Below are 19,344 nucleotides of genomic sequence, written 5' to 3'. Positions count from 1 at the left end.
ACTAGCCCTGATAGATGATCTGGAAGAAAAAAAAGTTCAATGGTCAAACTAAGGCTGGGAAATGCCAAAAATTAAGAATCACAATGAGATTTCCCTTTCAAAACAGAACTTCTGATTCTGAACCCACTCCTTGGCAGGCTCTCTATCTCCAAAACTGCAACTCCATCTTCCTTTTGGCTCAAAACCTATGCCTTGAAAGCATTCTGGATTCCCCCCTCTCTCACTTGCTATCCATCACTGTCTTAAAAATATATTTGAGACCCAATCAATTCTCTATGCCTCAGCTGCCACCACATTGATCCCCCTGGCCTCCACCCTGCCACCCTAGAGTCTGTTCTCTACATAGCCCCCAGTTGTATCTAGCAGCCATGGCTTAGGTTGGATCTAAGTGGTGCAACCAGTTGGCAGAGAAGCAAAAGCAGAACCTCACTGCTCATTTAATCCAGCTCAGGAGTTCGTTCTGCACAGCAGGAGGAAGCCTGCGGGTCTCAAGAGTGTTCTCAGCTCTGCCAGTGCTCTCTGCCCCGACAGCCCTGCGGCTGAGCCCTCCACACAGGCCTCCCTGGGAACAGCGGGTCAGCCCTCCGGTGGACCCTTAGGTTGACCGTGGTGGAGAGGAGCAGTCAGCAGGGCAGGGGCAGGGCCTGTGTTGGACCGTGGTGAGGGGGAGAGTTGCTCTAGGTTTGTGGGTAGCGAGTGCTAGGAGTGGAAGGGAACAGTGTCTCATTCACCATCAGGGCCCAACATTGTCTGTTGCTCAGAGCAGGTGTTTCACCACCTTCAGGATGTGTCCTCTTCCCAGTTCACCAGGCGTGTAAATTTGGATGAGAATCTTGTTTCTGTGGGGCTCGGCTTTCTCAAGGGGACGTTGAGGTCACTCTCCCTCAGGGACCCAAGCTTGCAGGCTGGCCTGCTGGGCACTGGAGTGTGAGCTTCCAGCAGGTGTTTCCTCCCTGAATGCTTCTATGAGGACAAGGCAAGAGCCACAAAGGCCACCATGGGACCATTCCCCTAACTGATGCCGCAAACCCAAGAAAGTTTGGGATGATGGTGGCTGGAACTGGGTGTGCAATGGCCCCACCCCTGGGAGGGTGGAGAAGGATGCTGCCCAGACCCCAGAGAGCCCCAGGAGTGGTGGCTGCACCATTCAGGAGGCAGAGCTCGGCACGTCTGCAACATGTCCTGGGCTCCCGTCCTGCTGGCGCTCCTCGCCTACCTCACAGGTGAGAACTCCCCAGAGCTCACAGCCGCGGGCCCCTTCCCTTGCCCTGCCCTGCCCTGAGTGTCCATGTTCTTCTATGTCCCCAGGTTGTGGCCCTCAGCCAGTGCTGGATCAGCCACCTTCTGTGTCCTCGCCCCTTGGAACCACAATCCGTCTGGCCTGCACGTTGAGCAGGGACCATGATGTCAGCATTTATAACATCTACTGGTACCAGCAGAGGCCCGGACACCCTCCCAGGTTCTTGTTGAGATATTTCTCCCATTCAGACAAGAAACAGGGCCCCCAGGTCCCTCCACGCTTCTCTGGATCCAAAGATGAGGCCGAGAACACGGGGTATTTGAGCATCTCTGAGCTGCAGTCTGAGGATGAGGCTATGTACTACTGTGCTGTGGGTACCCAGAGCTTGGAGAGGGAGAGGATGGAGATGGAGAACGAGGAAGGAAAGGAGCCTGCTGCTTCAGTGTCCCAGGCACCCCCGGACACACTCACCGTGAACTGAGGACAGAAGGGCGCGCATCCCCACAGAGAGGGCGAGGAGGAGGGTGGGCCGTGGGTTGTGCAGAGCGAAGGAGTCGCTCCTTGTCCAGCTGGGCCGTGTTGGAGGCTGGATTGGGGAATTAAAGCTGCTTGTGTCTTGGGAAGTTGTTTGGTCTGGCTGGTGTGCTGAATTATACTAAGGTGGCCCCCGGGGTTCTGTGTAAGGGGTCAAAATGGGTAGGACGCACCCAAGAACTAACGAAGGTACCAAGAGACGGACTCCGGTGGGTTATGGGGGCAGGGGGCTGACATAGCACCTTTGGGGGGGACTCTCTGGCCAAGGACAGGACCCTCTGCTGTCACCTGATTATTGGCAGAAGTTACAGGGTAAGCCAGCCTAGAGATGCCTTCATGGGGCCTCTGGGGAGAGTGGATGCTGAGTGATAGGTCTAGAGCGGGGCCTCCACTGCAGTGCTATTGACATTGGGGCCAGACAGTCCTTTGTTGGGGGCCATCCTGTGCACTGTAGGAAGTTGAGCAGCATCCCTGGCCTCGGCCCACTAAATGCCAGCCCCTGCGCCTTCACGCCCCTAGTTACGACAACAAAAATGTCTCCAGGTGTTGCCAGATGTCCCCAGCGTGGCAAAATCACCCCAGTTGAGAACCACTGGTCAGGGTGAGAGAAATGCATTTTTTCTTCTGTGCAGGAGAACAGCAGGGCTGGAAATTATATTTTCTGTAAAGGGCCAGGTAGTAAATAATTTTGGTTTTCTGGGCCAATGATTATACATTCTCTCAGCTGCTGAATTCTGTCCTTACAGCGTGAAGGCAGCCACAGACAATATGTAAACAAATGCACATGGCCTTTCCTATTCAATGCGCATGGCCTTCATTCATAGAAGCAGACGGGGCTGAGCCAGATATGACACTTGGGCCACAGTTTGCAACCTCTGTTCCAGAAAAGCACCCCAGTTCCTGCCTCCAGGTTTTAAACAAGCCATGCCGGGTGTGGTGATCGAGTCACCCTCACATCCTCCTGCCTGATGATGCCAGGGATACTAAACCTCTGGACCCACTGAAGGACCTGGAGGCAGGAGGGGCGCGGCCTCCCCAGTTAGCTTGTTGGGGGACGAGGGGACAGGTGAGTTCCTGCAACCCTGACCCACAGCGCAGCACCCTGAGCCCTGGGTGGTGGGTCACATACTATGCACAGAGAGGTGCCAGGCAAACCATCTCCCCTGTGCCCCCAAACTTGGCTGAGAACGCCCATTTATCATGGCTAAAATGACCCAGGGGGGTCCCCCAAGAAAGGCAGGCAATGTGCCCGAGTCTCTTTTGGAAAACAATGGCCTCAGCTCACAGCATATTTCAGGGGCCCTTTGAACTCTCACTTCCTCAGATGCAGAGTTCTTTCTGCACCAGGCCTTGGTTCCTGAAGAGGAGACTCCAGGCTCATGTTTTTGGTTTTGGGGGGTGTTTTTCATTTAGAAAGTCACAGAGGTACAAGTGAGTGGTAGAAGCAATGGGCTCAGAAACAAGTTACAGCAAAAGGAGGGCCCTTGGACTTCAGGAGAGAGAGAGAGAGAGAGAGAGAGAGAGAGAGAGAGAGGCATGCCCTGGGGGGAAAAGGGTGTGAAAAAGGGGATGGGGAAAGGTGTGGGCATGCTACATAGAGAGAGATGCTAGACTATGTTTTTATTGATTTTTAGAGAGAAAGGAAGGGAGACAGAGAGAGAAACATGGATCGGTTGCCTCCCGTACGTGCCCTGACCAGGGATCAAACACTCAGCCTAGGTAACCCCAAACCTAGGTATGTGCCCTGACCTGAATCCAACCTACAACCTTTCGGTGTATGGGACCACGCTCCAACCACTGAGCCAACCAGCCAGGGCAGGCTCATGTTTTTAAAGGCCAGGCAGGTGGTCCCAAAGGACCCCGTCTCTGTGCCTGTAACCTGCCCTTCTGCGTTCATCCTTCGTGATTCCGGCATTCTGTGCTGCGACAATAAACCCAGAGAACCAGAGCTGTACTGGGCTCCTCCGTCATCTTAATGCCCCTGCCCCACCAGATCCCTGCAGGGCGAGACCCTGGCCTCAGGCCTCGGGCCAGGCAGAGTGTGAGTCTTAGCTCTGGTCAGCCTTGCCAGGGTCAGTTGAAATCTAGGCCAGCATTTCCAATGTTGTATGTAAAGCGTATAATAAGAGCACCCATAAATTTATATAAAGTGCTTACCTGGGCTTAACTATAATGGGTGCTCAACGAAATAGTGGTATCATTCCTTCTTCATCCGTCACCAGGCCTGGCCTTCTCCCTAGTCCAATCCCCTCATTATTCCCAGATCCAGCCTTGCCTGCACTCCTTCTCTCTAACCTTGGATTGTCTCCCGCTCTCCAAAGCACGTATGCAAGCCATTTCTGTCAATTCCAATTTTCTGCTGACTACGTTTTTTAAAAAGGAAACAGGTGAAATTAGTTTTATCCCACTATATCCCAGATACTGTCATTTCAACATGCAATCAATATAAAATTAGTTATAAGATGGTTTAAACTCTTTCTTTTTTAATCTTCAAAATCCAGCGTGTATTTTACACTGTGGTCCATCTCCGTTTGGACCAGCCACACTCCCAGGGAGCGACAGCTGCCTATGGCTTGGGACAGGACCGTACAGGACGAAGGAAGAAAATCCAGACTCCTTTTCATGACACAGCCTTTGGAGGTGGCCCAGCTCTGTACCCAGTCCCATGGCTTGTGCGCCCCCCTCACTGTCTGTGTCATATGAAGCCCCTACAATTGATCCGACACTTGCTTCTTGTGGTTGCCTCCAAATCTTTGCTCAGGGTGTGTCCTTGCTGTCCCTTGTCAGTGACCTCCAGCTGGCTGCACGGACTCTGGGTCCCACAATTACCTCAAATCTCACTCCTTGGGCAAGATTCCCCTGACCTGTTTATTCAGTTACTGACTTCCTGCGATGCGCAGACATGTGTTTTCCTAACTATATTTAGCACCTGCCACACAGCTCTAAGTTTATTTTGCAAGTCTCTCTCCTCCTCTAATCTGCATAATTCTCAGTGGGCAAGATCTGTTCATCTCACTGTATGTGTGATGGACACTAGGCGATAATAGAGTTGGGGTGAATAGATGAAGGAGTAAATGAGTGCATAACTGAATGAAGTCTTGGGTTCCAAAGACCCTGCCATTCCAGGATCCCATTAGATGTCTGGGGTCATTGTGATTCTCTAAGAAGGGAAAGCTCTGTCACAATTCTCTCTCTCTCTCTCTCTCTCTCTCTCTCTCTCTCACACACACACACACACACACACACACACACACACACACACACACACCTTCGGATGCCTGGAGTGTGACACCGGTGATTAGAGTCAGCAAGCAGAAGTGGTGAGGAAAGGAAAAGCTTGAAATAGACTAATGCAGGGACAGGAACACTTGGGACACGCTCTGTACTGGTAATGGAGAAGAGAGATATTGGAGAAGGTGGGATTCCCAGACTGTTGCCTGGTATAGCAAAGTGTCAACAGGGCTCCTGACTGTGATACGGAACAAGAGTGTGGGGTGCCACCCTAACCAGTTTGGCTCAGTGGATAGAGCATCAGCCTGCTGACTCAAGGGTCCCAGGTTCGATTCCGGTCAAGGGCATGTACCTTGGTTGCGGGCATATCCCCAGTAGGGGGTGTGCAGGAGGCAGCTGATATTTCTCTCTCATCGATGTTTCTAACTCTCTATCCCTCTCCCTTCTTCTCTGTAAAAAATCAATAAAATATATATTTTTTTAAAAAAGAGTGCAGGGTGCTAAGAGCTGTGATTTGTGCATATAAATGCTTGATGGAGCTCCCGAGTTTTACACAGAAACATAGAATCCAGTGGGCTCGGACAGGTCACCAATGGTACTAAAGACGAGGGACCCAAACATTCTGACCTGAGTTAGACTCTGAGGCCCCTGGGAGGGTATCTGAGGAAGAACCAGGGGTCTGCGGAGGACGGAGCATGCCAATCAGATAGAGTGAAATGCAAGGGTTCTCTGTGCCTACTCAAGGCCGGTGTGGCTGCGACACGAGTTGGCAAGATGAGCTACGGGGCGTGGCCCCACGGAAAGAGGGAGGGCGGAATTAACACGTGGAGTCCCGTTGGGACACAAAGAACTCTGGCATTTCATTCAAGGCTGCATTTTTGTGATGTATGCACAACACTCAAATCCATTGGTTCATTATGGGATGCAAAATGGGGTATTTTCCTTCTAGCATTCCCCCTTCACTTATTAACTAGAAAACTTCTACAAAGAACACTTCCACTCATCAATGATTTAGTCACCTGATAGACTGCTTCTATAGTAAAGTCAAGATCAGTGTTTGATATTTTTCTTTTTTATTTACCAACTATCAAAATAACAAGTCAGTGTGCCAGCATCACACAACTTGAGTTTGTTAGTATCATTGAAAGTTCATGGGTATAAGCATATTTGAGGTATTTAAATCCATGGCAATTATTATAAGTATTCTATCTTTGGCCAGTACAAGCCCAGTAAAATCGGTCTCTAACCAAGAACATGTTGATGTGTCAAAAATAGGATAGCTCGGCTGGAGTGGCTCAGTGGTTGAATGTTGACCTATGAACCAGGAGGTCATGGTTCAATTCCCCTTCAGGGCACATGCCTGATTGTGGGCTTGATCCCCATTAGGGTGTGTGCAGGAGGCAGTCGATCAATATTTCTCTCTCATCATTGATATGTCTATCTTTCTCTCTCAAATCAATAAAAACATGTGTGTTTTTTTTAATTTAAAAAAATAAAAGAAGCAGAATAAATATATACTAGAGGCCTGGTGCACAAAATTCGTACACTCGGGGTGGGGTCCCTCAGCCAGGCCTACGCCCTCTTGCAGTCTGGGAGCTGTCAGCCACTGCCACTGGGCTCGCCAGCTGTGAGCCCAGCTTCTGGCTGCGCAGCGCTCCCCCTGTGGGAGCACACTGACCACAGGGGCAGCTCTTGCATTGAGCGTCTGCCCCCTGGTGGTCAGTGCGTGTCATAGCGACCAGTCCTTCTGTTGATTTGCATATTAGCTTTTTATTATATAGGATACTGTGACCAGCCAAGTTGACACATAAAATTAACCATCACCCTGGCCTTAAATAAACAATAGCAGTTACATCATCACCCTCATGTTGAATGAAACCTCCCGGCTTTGTAGATGTTTTGAACCTTCCAAAATAGCAGCAACTACCTCAAAGACGGCTCAGGAGCCATCCAGTAGGTCCAGTGAACCTGAGAACCTGGGATTTTTCTAGAAAATTTGCACCTGGGACCTCGGGAAGATGGTCCATATGCCTGTTCTAGTGATGGCCTGGGAGAGAAGAGTCCATGGTGGCTGCAGGCGGAGATTCAGGCCTGTGAGATGGAGAGTGGGCAGGGAGTGACCAGCAGGAGGCTGCGGGAGGGGGGGTGCCCTTTGACACGGAGCAGGGCAGAAGTGACTGGACAGGGACACACCCCTCTGCTCCAGGAGATAAGGCAGGACAGGGCACAGAGGAGCCAGGGGCAGCTGGACCAGACCTTTCTGGCCCGGCTGAGTCCAGCCCTAGGCTCGTCTCAGTGCGGGTTGGAGGAAGCAGGCCTGGGCAGGCCCGGCCCAGCCCATCCCTCAGGGTCCAGCCAGGTCTGGATTTCTGACCGTGGCCACCACAAGAGGATGTGGTCTCCAGCAGCCATTGTCCAGAGGCTGAGGCAGGTATAGGGGCTAAGGTGGAGGGAGCAGCTGGGGTCCCTGAGCTTAGAGACAGTCCTTTCTCCTCTCCAAGCCCTGGGGCTGTCCTCAGAGGAAGCACCACTTCTGGGTCCTGGGCATTGGTGAGTGTCACACAGGGGTTCTGGGATGGAGCCGCTTCAGCTTGGACCCCTGGGACAGCTCCCCAGGGGAGCCCAAGTCAGAGGCACAAGTGGGCCAAGCACCTCAAAAGGGAGAAGCTGGACTGGATGAGGGGCGTCCCAGGGGGTCCTCCATACCCTGAGACATCAGCAAGTCAGTCTGTTACAGCACCGTGACCATGGCTAGATAGACACCAGCAGGAGGTCTGGATGGCCCAGCTCCACCAGGGTATGCGGCAGCCAGGAGATCCACTCGGGGCCCCTGCGAAGAGCCTCACAGAGAGGGACAAGCCATGGGCCTGGCTCTGTCCGGGACACATGGGGTCTGCGTGGACTGGGACACAGGCTCTGAAGCAAAGGGTAATTGCAAACACGAGCTGGATGTGGCACACCAAACACCATTTTTATCATTACATCATAATCCCCGACTTGAACACTGGCTTCTTGCTAAACCAACGCCTGTTTCCTCCCCTGTCACCACTACCGCCCAGGTGTGGTCAGAAGAGGAGCCCCAGCCCCAGGCCCCAGCTGAACTCAGGTGACCCCTGGTGCACCGTACGCCGGGCAGGAGCAGGTGTGCCCCACGCAAGGCCCCAGGGGCCCAGCCAGGCTGGCAGCTGTGGTGGGGGGCAGTTGAACCCTGGATCCTGACCACAGCATGGCAGTTGGCAGATGCCCCGCTGGGAGAGACCCTCAGGAGTAACGGCCATGGCCCTGGAGAGGGCGGGGCACTGGGGCAGGGACCGGAAAAGACCCAGGCAGATGACAGGGCCATGGCCCAGGCACACTGGGACAGTCATTATCAGCGAGAGGGACCAGAGGCACCTGCCAACCTAACCCTCCCCACTGGAAGCGTACACCAGCAGGTCAGCCAGAGGCGCCTTTGACCCTGAGCGCAGATGAGCCCCAGGATAGGGCAGGTGGGCTCTGAGGCCCGCAGGGGGCAGAGGCCTGGCTTTAGGCAGCACTGGCCCCTGGTGCTGCTGGGCCTGGCCGTGGGCACCCATGGCCTGCTGTCCTCCACCGCGGCACCTCGCAGCAGGGGTCCAAGCTCTGGAGCCCCGACAAGGAGCAGCCCTAGGAGCCTGTGGGGCAGGTAAGGGGCTGAGTGTGTCACGTGGGGGACCTGAGGGTCCCTGAGTCCACACTGGGAGTGCGGGACTGAGAGTGGCAATGAAGAGCAAGGGGAGAGAAGGGAGGGTCAGCTGGAGAGCAGGGGCCTGGGCAGACGCTGGCTTTGTTTAAAGAGCTGACATTTTGTTCAGTGTGGATTTGTTTGCATTGATTTTTACTTTTTAATATTGTATTAAAACGTATTTATCTTATTTACTGTTTTTTTGGCACGCCTTAAATTTTGCCTCACCTGGTCTTCTGGGTGGGGCAGAAACGGAGGCAGGGGCAGGACGTCCCCATGGGGGTGGGTGCTGTTGTCCCGGGGAGCTGGGCCTCCTTCTCTTAGCTGATGAGCCACGTCCTCACTCTTCCCCTGAGTAGGCACCACTCCCTGGTGCAGGGGGCCCAGACCCTGGCTGATGCTTTGAGGTGGGGGTACCTTCCCTGGTGTCCTCGGGTCACCAGACCCTGAGCCAAGGATACTCAGCCTGGGCTGCCTCTTGGGACTGGCCTCCCAGGAGCCCGAACCCACCCAGGACACAGACACCTCCGTGGGAAAGGCCTTGGGTGAGGGCTTTTGAGGGCCTTGGTCTGTCCCACCTTGATGTGTGACCCCAGCCCCTCCTCTCTGTGTGTGGTGGGAAGTCCTGGACCAAGTGCTGAGCATCCGGAACCACTTAAGATACCCAGTGGCACAATGACACACTCATCCTGGGCAGCCATCATTTTAGAGGCAGAACCTCCCTCTCAATGGCCCCACAGGGCAGATCCCGCTGTCATCCAATTCACAGATGGGGATGGAAGCTCAGAGAGGTGAGGTGACCTGCCCAAAATCACGCAGTTGGTGCAGACTTCAGTGCCCACGCTCAATGGCCTCCAGCCATCCCCATTTCCAGCCCCTAAACTGGGCTGACAAGTCCACCTCTCCGGGCCTCAGTTTCCCGCTCTGCAAAGTGCAGGGTCCTAATAAGATGAGGGCCTTTGCAGCCTGGAACCCACAACAGGGATGCTGGGGTCACCATGATGAAGGGCTGGAATGGATTGAGCTGATCCTCTGCTACTCCAGCACTGCAGCAGGGAGGTGGGTCAGCACCGGTGGGTGTCAGGCCAGGACTGGCATCTCCGTGTCCTGTAGGGGCTGCTGAGCAAGGGCAGGGCTCAGGAAAGCATGCGGAGAGATGGAGCCCCCATTAGGGTCAGATCTTATGCTGCGGCTGGGATCCCAGGGGAACAAGAGTCAGCCCCACTCAGGTCCGCCCAGAGGGGGGTGGGGTGAAGCAACAGAGGCACACACAGGGAAGGGAAGAGGAGGCCCCACTGCGGACGGAGTACAGATAGTGGGACCCACCTCAGAGAGCTGCCAGTGGTCCCCAGAGCTGGAGCGGGTGGGTCCTGGGACCAAGGTGGTCTGAGGGGAGGTTGAGCAGGTGGCCAGGCCCACACCTGGAGGACCCATCCTTGGAGGACAGACTTCATCTGGGAGTCCTGAGGGATGTTGCAAGAAAATGACATGACCAGACTTGGGTGGGTGGGAGGGGATGGAAATCCGGACTAGAGAGACCTCGGGTGGGCGTGGCAGTGGCCCAGGCAGAGTGGACAGATATGTGGACAGACTCAGAAGGTGGGAGGAACTGGAAGGGAAGAGCCAGGATGCCCCCTTCCTTTTTTGTTGTTGTTGTTAATCCTTGCCCCAGGGTATTTCCTTCCATTGATTTTTTTGGGTTTTTGTTGTTGTTTGTTTCTTTTTTCCTTCCATTGATTTTTAGAGTGGAAGGGAGGGAGGAAGGGGAAGAGAGAGAGAGAAACATCGATGTGAGAGAGACACATGGATTGGTTGCTTCCCACATGCACACCATGGGGTGGGGATCCTGCAACCCAGGTACTCGTGTCCTTGACCGTATGCCCTTGACTGAGAATTGAACCTGAAACCCATTGGTCTATGGGGTGACACTCTAACCACTGAGCAGAATCAGCCAGGGCACCCCCTGCCTTTTTTGATAGATAGTTAAGAGAACACGGTAACTGCATCAGTGTGTCCTGTATCTCAACAAAATGGTCCAAGAGAAGGGGTGGTCTGCAAAGAGTTGCTCTTCCCCAAGAACATCCACTCACTGAGGGGCCACTCAGGGCTGGGGGATACAAGAGGGTCAGCCTGAACCAAGAAGGTCATGTCCAGTCATGGGGACAGACCCATGGACACTTTAGGAGCAGTAAAGTGGCAGGGGGCATGCCAAGGCTGGTCTTACAGATGGAGGGCGCTGACCCATGATGGGAATGCTCCAGGCAGAGAACAGCGTCGGCCAAGAGGAAAGGGAGGTGTGCAGATGAGGCAGGGAGCGGGGGGGGGGGGGAAAGGGATGGGAGAGGCAGACCCAGGAAAGGGGGAGGTATTGTTTTTAATTTCAAATTCTACTGTCATTGCTGGTACAAGTATTTGACTTGTACATTAATTTCATATCTTGAGACCTTGCTATAATTGCTTATTAGTTCCAAGAGGGTGTGTGTGTTTTTTTCTAATCCTCACCTGAGGATATTTCTTTTTCCTATTGATTTTAGAGAGAGTGGAAAGGAGGGAGGAGGTGGAGTGGGGAGAGAGAGAGAGAGAGAGAGAGAGAGAGAGAGAGAGAGAGAGAGAGAGAAACATAGATGTGAGAGAGAAACATTGCTCTCCCACACGTGCCCCAACCAGGGCCAGGGATCAAACCTGCAACAGATGCTCTTGACCAGAATCTGTTTGCAGGCCAACAATCTAACCACTGAGCAAACTGGATTTTTGTGTGTGTCAATTCTTTTGGATTTTTTTTTTTTGTGTGTGTGTGTGTGTGTCAATTCTTTTGGATTATCCATTATTTCTTCTCTCCCAATCTGTACACCTTTTATTTCCCTATCTTATTGCATTAGCCACTGCTCTTCAATTTTCAGTACAATATTGAAAAGCAGTGGTGAGAAGGAACATCTTTACCTTGTTACTGACCTAGCAGGAAAGCTTCAAGTTTCTCACCATTAATTATGATGTTAGCTATAGGTTTTTTGGGTTTTTTTTAATTGATTTTTAGGGAGGGAGAGAGAGTGTGTGTGTGAGAAACATTGACTTGTTCCACTTATTTATGCATTCATTGGTTGTCTTGTATGTGCCCTCATTGGGGATCGAACCTACACCTTGGTGTGTTGGGATGATGCTCTACCAACTGACCTACTCAGCCAGGGCTGGCTAGAGGTTTTTTGTACACATCTTTTAGCAAGTTAAGTAAGTTCTCCTGTGAGAGTTTTTATCATGAATGGGTGTTGAATTTGTCAACTGTTTTTTTCTGCATCTAGTAACATAATCATGTGATTTTTCTTCTTTAGCCTGTTGATGTGATAGATTACATTAACTGATTTTCAAATGTTGAACCAGTCTTGCATGCCTGAGATAAATCCCACTTGATCATGGTGCATAATTCTTTTTTACATTGTTGGATTTGATTTGTAAATATTTTTTGAGGATTTTTGCATCTCCATTCATGAGAGAGATGTCTTTAGTTTTCTTATAATGTCTTGCTCTGCTTTTGGTATTAGGGTAATACCAGCCTCATAGAATGAGTTAAAGTGGGAAATTTTATGCTATGTATATTTTACCACAATAAAAAAAGAAAATGGCACTATATAGAGAGATAAATATTAAGTGTACTTTTTAAAGTGCACTTCTATATTGCTTAATTGTGTTATATATGTAATTTTAAAACAATAAAAAAAATAATGCAAAAAAAAAAATCTTGCCGAAACCGGTTTGGCTCAGTGGATAGAGCATTGGCCTGCGGACTGAAGGGTCCTGGGTTCGATTCCGGTCAAGGGCATGTACCTTGGTTGCGGGCACATCCCCAGTGGGAGGTGTGCAGGAGGCAGCTGATCGATGTTTCTCTCTCATCGATGTTTCTAGCTCTCTATCCCTCTCCCTTCCTCTCTGTAAAATATCAATAAAATATATTTTAAAAAAATCTTATATTTGCATCACAAAACCAACCACGGCTGACTGGACCAGCTTCTAAGGTGAAAAGGCAGAAATGCTTACAACTAATAAGGCCCAACTCAATGCCACATTCTTATATGAGTGGGAAGTTAAAATCAGCAAAACACAATCTGGGGCTTCTAGTTTTAACTTTAAAAAGGAATATTTCGATGCTGAATTTAAGAACACAGGCTTCGGCCTGGGGGTGAGCAGGGGTGAGAACACTCACGATCACGTGTGACAAGACGAAGACAGAAAAGAACTGGGTTGGGAGAAGGGTGGCCAGTCTCCGCTGGATGTGGTGAGCTGAGATTCCTGTGGGCCATCCAGCTGGAGACGCTCACTGGGCAGTTTAGGCAGAGCCGTGGAGAGAGAAGGCTTGGAGCTGGATGGACTTGAGCCTCACCATCCAGGCAGTAGTGGGAGTCCAGTGTGAGACGGCGAGGAATGGGTCAGTGGTCGTGTATGGGCCATAAAGAAAGGGGAGCCAGAGGAGGAAAAGAGTGAGAGGTCTCAGGTACCCGGGGGAAAGAGAGTCACTGGAAAGAGGATCCAACTCTGTGGTGCATCCTGTAAGAACTTAAGGCACAGCAGGAACTGGGGAGGGGAATCTCAGCCTCGACAGGGAAGAGGGACTTGTTGGCCCTAACCAAGAGGTTTTAGGGAGAGATGGAGATGAGAACCGGGGGCCCTGCCACGTCTCAGCGCATGAAACAGTTACTGGCAGACAAGGGCTTGGGGGCCATTATTAAATGGATGGTTGGATGCTGGGTGGGTGGTGGATGGAGCATTAATGGATAGATGGACAGAAAGACAGCGGTCTAAGAGATCGGAGAAGGCTTCACAAAGAGAACTGAATCGTGTCTTGATGTGTGGAGACAAAGCGAAAGGGGTTCTCTGTGTGGGAACACTGTGAGTCAGGAATGACCCGGTGTCCTGGGCCCGGTGTCCTGGGTGGGGAAGAAGCCCACCTGGCTGGACCATGGGAAATTGTGGGGAAGGAATTCTCAGAGTCCCTAGACCAGGCGTCCTCAAACTACGGCCTGCGGGCCACATGCGGCCCGCCGAGGACATTTACCCGGCCCGCCGGGTGCCGCTGCCTGTCCTGCTTAGCAGCCGACTCGTCCCGGGCCCCGCAGTGCGCATAGGAATTTGTTCATAGTTGTTTTTTTTAAGCTATAGTCCGGCCCTCCAACGGTCTGAGGGACAGTGAACTGGCCCCCTGTTTAAAAAGTTTGAGGACCCCTGCCCTAGAATGAGGCCAGGAGAGGTCAAGCAGATCAATCAAGTTTAGGATCATTCGGCCGTACCACACAGCTGCCTGAAGGGACACAGTACTCAGTGTCCCCATCAGCACTAAGGATTCGGTGGTGACCAGGCAGCCTCGGGGGGATCACACACTAGGTGACTCCAAAGCACAGGTGGTACCTGCCTCGGAAAGGGAGCCAGGCACCAGGACACCCAGGTGTGCCCTGACCTTTGGGGGCCTGGCCGCCCACCTGCCCCTCCCTCCTGCTGCAGCCCTGTGCCCATCATACCCAGCAGGTTCCTGCTCAGGACCGGCCCCCAGGGGACAGGCCCCAGGTGCTGGCCCGGCGGGTTTTGGTCCGATCTTCAGTCACCGTGGTATGTCTTCAGCAGCGGGACCCAGCTCATCGTCCTAGGTAAGTGGCTCTCTGGTGTCCCACCCCTCTGCTGTCTTGGGAAACTCACCTTCTCTCTCTGTCGGCTGCTTCCCCTCTGCCCTCCCAGCCTTCAGAACCCGTGCCCAGGCCCTGGCTGTGTGGCTCAGTTGTTTGGGCGTCGGCGTCCTGGGCACCAAAAGGTTGCTGGCTTGATTCCTGGTCTGGAGCCATTTCCATGTTTCTCTTTGTCTCCCTCTTCCTTCCTCTCCCTCCCTCCCTCCCCCCAAAATCCATAAAAATATCTAATGGGGAAAAAATAGCCGATCCCACCTCCCTCTGTAAGGTCTGGGGGAGACGGGTTGGTCTCAGGGTAACCAGCAGGGAGGACCCAACAGCAGGAGGAGCCACCTCCAGAGTCTGACAGCTTGATGCGGCTGGGTCCCGGGGGCCGAGGCTGGGGTTTGGCCTAGGAATGGGGCTCCTTTCTCTCTTCCAGGTCAGACACCCACAAGTGGACTAGACAGTTCGGAGGCCCTGGGGTCTGGGCTGAGGGCTTGATTCCCATCCAAGCAAGGAGAGCCATATAGTAGTCTGGGGACAGGGCTGAGGCTGGGATCCCAACCTCCAGGAGCACAGGGTCACCTGAGGGGAGGCCTGTGGAAAACGGAGCTAAAGCTGTCTGGGCTGTGAGGACATGGGGAGGCAAAGACACAGGTGCGACAGGTAAGGTGGCCAGCAGCTCAGCCTCCCAGGACAGTAGTCAGAAAGGAGCGGGTTCTGGGAGGCACAGACTCATCTGCCCTGGAGCCCCATAATCTCTGTCCAAGGGTGGGCCACCCACCTTCCTCTAGGGTGCATTAGACTCAGATGACAGAATGGGGAGTAGATGGGGGGCTCAGAGCTACAAACTGCCCCATGAAGTCAGTTGTCAGAGGTCCTGGGGTGGCGTGGGGCCACAGTGCCCATCATCTGGGGGAGCAGCGCCAAAAATGCAGCTGAGGTGAAGGGTCCTGGGTCAGGGCACAAGGGGCGGGAGGCAGGCAGAGCCTGAGAAGCCCCTGGGCTTCGGCCAGCCCCTCATTGGAGAGCTGAGGCCAGGCTGGGGCCACGCTGGGTGCCCAAAGGCAACAGGGGCTCCAGGCCCCTCTGTGTGCTGGGCTCAGGCTTGGGCCCCCCGCACACCATCAGGCCAGTTGGGGGAGCCCAGAACACAGAGGCCTGGGGCTCCAGAAGAATGAAGTGAGGTAGGGCCTGATGCTGGGCTGAGGGCTCGGGAGTTCGGAGCCAGACCTCACACTCAGACCCTGGAGACTGGGAGGAGGGAGGTCAGCCTGCCCTGCTTACACTTGGGGAAACTGAGGCTACCGGTGGAGGGGCTTGACCAGATCACTGGGAGGTGCCTTGGAAGGCTTCTGGACAGGTGGGGGCTGTCTGCTGTCCAGGGGCTGAGAGGGAAGGAGGAGACAAAGAAGGAAGGAGGGTCCCCTGGGTGAACAAACATGGACACAATGGACGGGTCACAGAGGATGTAGATCAGGAGGGGGGCTGCACCAACACCCGCTCTCTCTCTGTGTCTCACACCCCTTCTCTGTCCACATAGGTCAGCCCAAGTCCGCACCCTCGGTCACTCTGTTCCCGCCCTCCCCTGAGGAGCTCCACACCAACAAGGCCACACTGGTGTGTCTCATCAGTGACTTCTACCCGGGCAGCGTGACGGTGGCCTGGAAGGCAAATGGCAACCCCGTCACCCAGGGCGTGGAGACCACCAAGCCCTCGAAACAGAGCAACAACAAGTACGCGGCCAGCAGCTACCTGAGCCTGACGCCCGACAAGTGGAGATCTGGCGGCAGCTATAGCTGCCAGGTCACACACGAGGGGGGCACCGTGGAGAAGGCAGTGGTCCCCGCAGAGTGTTCCTAGGGCCCTGAGCCCCCCACCCTCGGGGGCTGGAGCCTTGGGACCTCTGGGAGGGTCTCCCCTTCCACCTGAGTCATCCCCAGCCCTGCTCCCTGAACCCAATCAATTCTCAAAACGTTCTTCTTGTCAATCAGAACTCATGCTCTCTGCTCGTTCTTTTCTAGTCTCATATTTAATTTGTGGCTTTCCCTGGTTCTCGGGGTGGGGTGGGAGAATCCTTTGTGCCAGCAGGAGTTTCCTGGGGCACCTCGCAGGAACCTGGCCAGGACACAAGGAGTCCGGTCACCATTCAGTCCCTCTGCCCTCTCCTTCTCCTGGTCCCTCCTCCAGCCCATGATGTCCCTCCCTCCTGGTCGGATGGAGCTGGCCATGGCCGGTGACCGCCAGATAAGCTCTCACTCCCTGCCCTGGTGCAGATGCCCTGCTCCCTCCAGGCCCAGCTCAGCTCCTGCCCACCCTCGCCCCCTCCCTTTTACCCCATCAGGCTGGACACCCGCCCCCGCCCCCCACGGGGTCAGGACACGCCAGCAGAATCAGTCTTCATTTTGTTTTTTGGTAATCCTCACCTGAGGATATTTTTCCTATTGATTTTTAGAGAGAGAGAGGGAAGGAAAGAGAAACATCAATGTGAGAGAGACACACCAACTTCACACCCACCTTGGTTTCTGGGTTATCAGATACTAAAGATGCGGTTCTCCAATAAGAAAAGGGGTTCTCTTTCCCCACCCCAGTAAATCGAGGCATCAGCATTCTAGTAAATATATCCATTTTGTGTGATGTTTGCAAATGTCCAATTACCCCCAAGAGTTGGGCAACTCTGAACAGATTGAGGCAATTTGGTTTACACCTTGGCCCGAGATGACTAACCCCACCTGCCACCTCTGATAAACCCTGGCAGCAACTGGCTGGGGCTCCAGCGTAGCATCCAGACATATTCTTCCCCAGGACTGCAGGGTGGGTCTGACACTGAATCGCGCTTCTGGTAAGTCACTGGCCCGTTTCCCCACTGTAACAGGAGTGGCCACAAGGGGCCGTCTTCTTGAGCCTTTGCAGTGTTCCCTTCCCCCACCACAAGAAGGGGTAGGGGAGAAAGAGGAAGGTTGAGGGGGAACCAACCTGGGACAGACAGGTGGTGGGGATGGGGGTTATGAGACCAGAGTCCCCACCTCTCTTCAAATGACTGTGGGTTCACTCTGGGAGGGTGGGATGGATCTGTGACGTCTACTTAATTCTTTGCTACATCTAGTAGGATTCTCTAAAAAGTAAAGCACAATGTAATGTTTTATGTTCAAAGAACTTTAGGAGTAAGAACAGAAAATTAAATATTCAAAATACTAATAGTGTCGTAATCATCTGTGCCCGCTGTTTGCCACGCAGGTTTGTTTTCCTTAGTCCTCTGGGCTCCGTGAGGCCATGAGGTGGCATCATTCCCCCACACTGCAGCCAAGGATACTGACAGCAGAGCCTGTGACTTGAAGAGTGGGCTTAAGACAGAGCCTGACACTGATGAAGGCAAAGAGCAGGTACGCCCAATGGCAGACTTCTAGTCTACCCCAAAATGATACTCCACACGTGAACGAGCATGGCCTTTGTGGGTTAAATGAGTTACCAGAGACTAAAATGTTAAAATGCAATTTTCTACCTTACTCTAAACAATAATGTTAATGACAGAACTTCTTACACAAGAAGGAAAAGGATTACAGCAAGAATCAGAAAATCAAATCCAAGAATTTGGTGTTTATAAGTTACAGATATATAGCAAAATATATACACACATTTAAAAATTAAAATGCTGAGCTAAATAAACTCCCATGCAAATGCAAATGCAAGAAAAGCAAAGGGCTTCAATTATAATATTTGGAAAAGAGAAGTTTCAGCTAGAAGCATGAAGAGGCAAATAGGGCACTAAAAGGCACAGGTTTTCAATATATCACTATTAAGCATATATATATATATATATATATATATATATCCCAAACACCATGGTATTTACTTATTGACAACATATACCCTGCCTATTCCTCCAAAAAGAGTTGAGATAATTGCATGACTAACATAGCAACACACATAAAAAAGGAACAGAAACAACATAAAGAAAAAAACACACAATCAACTACAATTAGATCAGGTAAATGAGTGTTCTTAACTCTTTGGGGGTCACAGAGCCCTTCCACAATAAGGAGAATGCTACAGACGCAGGACTATTCACTCATACACATGCCCACACAGCTCTGTTCAGTCCCTAGGGGTCCACAACCTTTTAAAAGCCCTGTGTGCCAAAAGACCCCTAGGCAGTCCATGGACCCCAGGTTCAGAACTCTGAAGTAAACAAAATTAGAGAAAATGTTAATTTGTATAAAATAGTTTAAAAACAGAGCTAACAAATAGAACTGATGGAGTAAAAATACGTTTCTTAAGAGTATACAAATGCTTCATTAAAACGGATAATATATTCAGGCCCAAAGAAATTCGGTAGACACTTTGAAATGTTGAAACCACAATAAAGTAAGAAATAACAATAATGACTTAAGCATTCATCACTTGGAAATATAAAAGAGTAATAATAACACTTGGACCAAAAGGAAGTTAATATAATAACAAGAAATATCACTTGTCAAACTTATGGAGTGCAGAAAAAGCTCTAACTATTTTTAAAAATCAGACTAAATTACCTACATTTGCTAGAAATAGTAAAAATATGATTAACTAATGCCCTGGCCTGTGTGGCTCAGTTGGTTGGAGCATCATCCCATGCAGCAAAAGGCTGCAGGTTCGATTCTGATTCCCAGTCAGGGCACAGAGGCAGGTTGAGGGTTTGACCCCTGGTCAGGGCACGTGCAGAAGGCAGCCAATTGATGTTTCTCTCTCTCTCTTCCTCTCTAAAATCAATCAATCAATATATATATATATATATATATATATATATATATATATATATATATTTAACTAATAATTAATCTTAGAAACATAAAGTATTAAGCTAAAAAAACAACAACCCACCAGAATACATATACTTTGACACAACAATCCAACTAATAAACAAAATCACGAGTGGGAGCTTTACAACACTCAACATCTGCCATCAGGGAAAAAACACAAGACAACAAAAACAACTAAATTCAAGGACG

The 19,344-nt window shown here is 51.6% G+C and overlaps 1 protein-coding gene and 1 gene segment (V, D, J or C); both read left to right on the top strand.

Moving 5' to 3' along the window:
• Nucleotides 1-1,177: 1,177 nt before the first annotated feature.
• LOC308238111 (immunoglobulin iota chain-like) lies at nt 1,178-1,721 on the top strand (the record flags this gene model as incomplete). Its single annotated transcript, XM_080649711.1, has 2 exons — nt 1,178-1,223; nt 1,309-1,721. 2 exons carry the CDS (start codon nt 1,178-1,180, stop codon nt 1,719-1,721), a joined length of 459 nt encoding a protein of 152 aa, XP_080505837.1.
• A 6,751-nt stretch (nt 1,722-8,472) lies between these two features.
• LOC308238205 (immunoglobulin lambda constant 6-like) lies at nt 8,473-16,219 on the top strand. The segment is given in 3 exons: nt 8,473-8,669; nt 14,220-14,338; nt 15,900-16,219.
• Nucleotides 16,220-19,344: the final 3,125 nt, after the last annotated feature.

This window comes from Plecotus auritus, assembly GCF_963455305.1.
Source record: "Plecotus auritus genome assembly, chromosome: 13".
Taxonomy (NCBI): domain Eukaryota; kingdom Metazoa; phylum Chordata; class Mammalia; order Chiroptera; family Vespertilionidae; genus Plecotus; species Plecotus auritus.
This window is presented reverse-complemented; position numbering and strand designations above follow the sequence as displayed.